The sequence below is a fragment of the Zerene cesonia genome, chromosome 20 (assembly GCF_012273895.1).
Source record: "Zerene cesonia ecotype Mississippi chromosome 20, Zerene_cesonia_1.1, whole genome shotgun sequence".
Taxonomy (NCBI): Eukaryota; Metazoa; Arthropoda; class Insecta; order Lepidoptera; family Pieridae; genus Zerene; species Zerene cesonia.
The window spans coordinates 5,366,589-5,372,240 of record NC_052121.1 but is presented as its reverse complement, the minus strand read 5'-3'; the positions used below and the strand labels follow the sequence as shown (position 1 = coordinate 5,372,240).

The following is a 5,652-nucleotide window of genomic DNA, read 5'->3' as shown; positions in this document are numbered from 1 at the left end:
CTTTCCAGTCGTTAATCCTTTCCTTTTCCCTTACCCCATAAAAGCGGGCAGCGCATTCACGGAGGTACTACCTTTGCGCATGTTTATGGGCGGTGGTGATCGCTTACCATCAGACGAACCACCAGCTCAGCTGCCCGCTATGACATAAAAAAAAAGTAACCAACTTTGTAGGATATTCATTTTCTGTTCCTCAAGGTAGAGCTATTTTTATCATATTTTCACAGAGCACTTTTGCAAAATATAATGAAAAAAATACAGTCATAATACCTCTGACTTTGTTGTTATTCGAGTGAGAAAATAAAATATGATCAAATAATAAAGCATAATTGTTTTATTTTATTTAATATTTCTGCAGTGCTTATTATTTGCTAACATAAATTTTGTTGGGTACAAAACCTTGAAACAAATTTATTTACAATAATCCGAAAAGATAATCTCTAATCTACTTTTATATTAATGGCACAAGATATAATATAGCCATTAACAACAACACCGACTGTAAGTAGCATAAATGACATTGAAGAAATATGTTTATTTGATATTTTTTGTCATTGTAAATATGTACGACGTTAATTAAGTACCTACTGAAATTACTATTCTTATAAAATTACTAATTACAATTTATTTCTTTTATCTTCTCCAAAAATGATAACGATAAAATCGCAAAATACTGCATGCAACTAAACAGTCATGCTAAAATATTGAAACGGCAATTTATATCATGTATTAGATTAAAAACCCGTCATTGTAAAATCTTATCATCACATGTAATGCAAAAACTTTAAAGCTCACACAAAGTTATCAGTGTAGATTTTTAAAACATTGAAAAGAATTACACCAAATTTCTTGAAGCGACTCTGGTGTAGGAAGTGAAATTAATGTATCAAACATTTTTCTAAAATAATCAATCAACATGACTAAATTTGTGATATCTCAATACATTTTACTAGAAACTTATAATAGACACAGTATTCTGAATAGCCATAAGTTATATTCCTAGCAGGGTATATTTTGTAAGTAAAATTTATACTACCCTCTGTTTTAATATCGCTGTTTTAATGAAAATTTTAAGCAACAAACCTAGAAATATTAAAACTAAAAGCTGTGTTATATAAAAAATATTAATATCTAACTTTGATGACTTTTTGACGTTATTAAAAATGTCTAAATATAATGACCACACATGTTTGAAACACTTTTGAAGTTGTTTTTATAACGTATTTTGTTATTGCAGTGGCATTGGAACATGTATTAGTCGTTTCTCTTTCAAAGACCGAGATCAAGGTTATACAACTGCAAACATTGCAACCTCATGAGCAAGATATAATATTATCTATAAGTCGATTTTATATTTTTGTAAGAGTATGAGAAATTAATATAAAAGAAGCAAACCTCGCTTACAGTTAAGGTTGACATTAAAAATTTACATTATCAGAAACTAAACTAAATTAAGCAAACATTATTATAAAGATGGAACATGTAACTCATGTATTACATTGAGTACAGTTGTCATTTGGATCATGTTTGGTTATGAGTTACCATGTTAATTTAACTGTATGTTAGTGATTGAGGTACACCATTGACAGTCTTTGATTTCAGGACCCCGTTTTCGTAGGACATCACGGTTTCTCGTCCATTCTCCGTTACTCTGGAATAAATAGCAAATATTATGCATTAAATAAAAATGATAAATGCAATGTTCGACTGTAGAATTCATAAAAATACATGTCTAAAGAAATCTGTATTTCTCCTTTATACAAAGGCAAAATGCCAATCATAGTTATACGTACGTATGCGGATCAATTTAATGCTGAGAATGATCATAGTTCCAATCATTACATTGAGGAAAACCGAAATATATATTGTTTATAATTGTATTCAGTTCTCACTGCAGGAAAACTACCCGTATAGGTTGAGGTAATTAAAAATATTCCATAAGCACATTTGTTGTGCCCGCCACTTAATTTGTGGCATTTTTTATTGACGCATACATTACATATTGACAAATTTCAACCATGGATTAACATCTACCCTTATCTATTAGGAGCAACACGAATCAACAACGCGTTCCACGACTCACACATACACAGGGCACTGGGCACTTACTTTTTAGTGGTAATCTTCTTGCCGTTCACGATCCGCGTGGTCGTGGTGGTGCTCCTCATGTTGGCGCTGCCGGGCCCCGCCAGCGAGCTGTTGAACGTCGAGAACGACGTGAACGTGTTGCCGTTGGTCGCCGCGTGCGCGAATATGTCGTCCAGGCCCTGCATGCCGAACCCGAAGGGGCTGAACAGCGAGGACGTGAGTGATGTGCTGGGGTGGTGGCTGCGACGCCCGTGTCGGCGGTGGCCGTGCCCGTTGATGTCTACAGATATTATATTTTTATTTTTACACTTTTTTTTTTAGGGGTTTTAAATATTTTGTTTATAGTAGCCCCGTTGTAACAAATACCTTCAATAACTCAATACAATAACAACTTCAAACAGTAAGAACAAAAACATGAAATTCAAACAAAACAAAGCGTTCTCTGCTTAACACAAAAAATACTATATCGTCTAGGAACCTGCTTTCATACACTTACATTACTTAATTTTGAGTAAATTGTAATGATCCCATTCTATTCCATCTATAGGAAATCTATACATATATAATATTATAAGAAAATCATTAAGAAAATAAATGTGCTAGTGTATTTCATTTTACCATTAGCTATATGCATTAGCATCAGCAATTTAACATACAAAGCTGTACTGTGTAAATTATTGATTTCTAAATATAAATGGGTTACCTGAAAGTGATCACTAAATCGATTAAGCCGCCCCATTATCTTTTACTATTGTTTATAATTCTTTTTATTTTATGTATAATAAAAGCAGAAAGCTAGTAGAATATAATTAAAATTTAAACTGCGGTGCTGACAAATTGTCAATTTGTTTAATACTTTCTCTTGCTTTATAATAAATTCGCAAGCAACTTCTCGATTTTTCAGGTAATGGATAGAAATCCTTTTATAAAAACGATTCAATAAAAATAGTACAAGCACTTGAGGGAATATAACAACGAACCATAGTAATAGCATACGCTACGAATTGAGAACTTTCGTTGTTTTGGGCAGCGTCAGTTAAAAAATTCATTTGAACAACCATTATGGCAGCGTAACGATTGACGATAGAATCCCTACTAATATTATAAATGCGAAAGTAATTCTGTCTGTCTGTCTGTTACGCTTTCACGCCTAAACCACTGAACCGATTTTGACGAAATTTGGTATGGAGATAGAACTGAACTTGGGAAAGGACATAGGATACTTTTTATCGCGAAAAAAGGGTAAAAAGGGTTGAAAGAGGGGATGAAAGCGATATAAGCGAATTCCACGCGTGTGAAGCCGCGAGCGGAAAGCAGTGGGCGGAAAACTATCCTATGTCCTTTCCCAAGTTCGGCTCTATCTTCATACCAAATTTCATCAAAATCGGTTCAGTTGCTTAGACGTGAAAGCGTAACAGACAGACAGAGTTACTTTCGCATTTATAATATTAATAGGGATAGAGATATATTGTAAAAAAGTCCTTTATTGGGAAAACGACTAATACCATGAAATGTTTATTAAATATTGTGATGTAAGATCTTTAAGCGTTTCAACTAAATATGAAATCCTTTATAGCAATTTTATGTTTAATGGCAGTCTAAGATTTTTTTAACAATGACCTCATATTTTTTTTTTGGGACGTTTCACGCCAAAGAGCTCACAATTAAAGCGTAGTATAGTATAAGCTTAAGAGCAACTAGCACTTGTCCATACAACCCATGTTCCAAAACTTGCTATAAATGTTGTATTTATAAAAAGAGCAACAAACACATAAAATCTCACCTGCAAATAATTCACTAAACGGAGAGCCGCCGAAGAATTCTCTAAAGACTTCCTCTGGATCGCGGAATGTAAACGGGAAACTGTGGTAGCCGAAGTCATAATCCTCATCAGAGGTAGAACGCCGTCCTCTGCTGCTATTCAGACCTTCTTTGCCATACTGATCATACACCCGGCGTTTTCTTTCTGCACAGAGACAATTGTGTTAATATAAATATTGTTTCCGTGAGATATGTAGCTGTTAGACTTCACTCTGCGTTAAATCTTTTAAGCTTTTAGTCTTTAAGCTTTATTCGATGAAAGCATTTAACCGTTATAGGATGGATCTCCAGCAAAACGCCGATTATGTTTTTTATTTATAAATATTAACAAAATACTGATGATAAAAATCAATAAGGAAGAAAATCTGCATTGTTAATGATTAATGAATAGTTCAACATACTTTAGGTACGTATTCTCAAGGCTTTGAATCGCTTAAAAATAATAACGGTTTTAAGTGTAGGTGTTCAGACGATTCTGTATCATACTGTAACTTAAGTAACCTACTTATTATAATAATCTAGCTTAGTCATTACTATGAAACCGGTTTTAATAACGATGTAACCATTTTTTATAAGTCGAGCTTGAGTTCAATTGCTTATTTTCACATTGATGTGCAAGCGAAAAATGTTGACCGACTTAACTGTACTATAATTAATAAATCCCACGCAAAACTCGATTGTTAACTGTTAGTCGCAAAGATATTAATTTAGCTGTAGGTATACAGTAATACCAAATTCAGGGTTAACGTAAATTTTGTTAAACTAAATTCAAATTTAGTTTGAATAGTATGATTACATGCAGAAAACTTAGGTAACCCTCATGTGGTGAAATTATTGACAAATATCTACACAAAATGGAGAAAAAGCAAATAAGCTGCCGGAACGCATTACGTTACATGATTATATATACGTAAAGCAGCTATGCTAATCGAGTTGACATATCGCAACCATTTGAGGGTTAACATTTTAATCAAATAAATAAATTCATACTATCAAAGAACACCCTACAATAAATGATCATCTACCAAAAAACCGATGAAATGGCGTGTCTCCAAAAAAACCCTTGAAGCTAAAGTGTCGGTGACCATTGACTCCATTCTTGCTTTGATATCTGTGACTGTGGTGACTGGATCCACGTGCATCATATACTTTCCGCTTGTTTTCTACCCAACAACAAAACCTTCTTTGAACTAACATACTAGTCCACTTTTTGGATCCAAACACCTACATGAATAATTACCATCTAACCATATAATTATGGTCAATTATGAGATAAATAAATATCATATACCATCTTAATAAAGATTTGCAACTGCTGCTTATAACAAGAATTACCCGTTTTAAAGAATAAAATGTTTAATATTATTTTTAATCTTGGTTAAGGATAACCTGTACACAGAAAACTAAATTTTAATATTTAAATGTAAAGATATTAAATAAAGGATGGGAAATCTAAACATCATTACCATCTGAAAGGACTTCATATGCTTCTGAAATTTCCTTAAATCTTCTATTTGCTTCATCTGCATTGTCGGGATTTTTATCTGGATGCCATTTGAGTGCAAGTTTTCTATAACTGAAAAATTAAATTCATGATAAATAAAAGAAGAAAAAAAAACGTTTTTTTTTACAATTTTCAATAATAATAAAAACTCACGCTTTTTTTATTTCTGCCTCAGAAGCAGTTCGGGTAACGCCAAGTGTTCTGTAGTAGTCCACCATTTCTAATTTCCCTCAAGGGGCTTA

The 5,652-nt window shown here is 33.0% G+C and overlaps 1 protein-coding gene across 6 annotated transcripts in view; it reads right to left on the bottom strand.

Moving 5' to 3' along the window:
- Positions 1-325: 325 nt before the first annotated feature.
- The window catches only part of LOC119835058 (dnaJ homolog subfamily B member 6), a 9,060-nt gene continuing 3,733 nt past the window's right edge, over positions 326-5,652 (bottom strand). For 3 of the 6 annotated variants that reach the window (XM_038359667.1, XM_038359668.1, XM_038359665.1), the window contains 6 exons: positions 5,564-5,580; positions 5,373-5,482; positions 4,932-5,069; positions 3,869-4,051; positions 2,107-2,365; positions 326-1,648 (listed from right to left, as the gene is read on the bottom strand). In XM_038359667.1, coding sequence (XP_038215595.1) covers positions 1,549-1,648; positions 2,107-2,365; positions 3,869-4,051; positions 4,932-5,069; positions 5,373-5,482; positions 5,564-5,580 — 807 coding nt within the window. In that variant the 3' untranslated portion in view covers positions 326-1,548. Of the gene's footprint in view, positions 1,649-2,106; positions 2,366-3,868; positions 4,052-4,931; positions 5,070-5,372; positions 5,483-5,563 lie in introns of all 6 variants that reach the window. The other 3 variants (XM_038359669.1, XM_038359670.1, XM_038359671.1) reach the window with 3 other exon arrangements.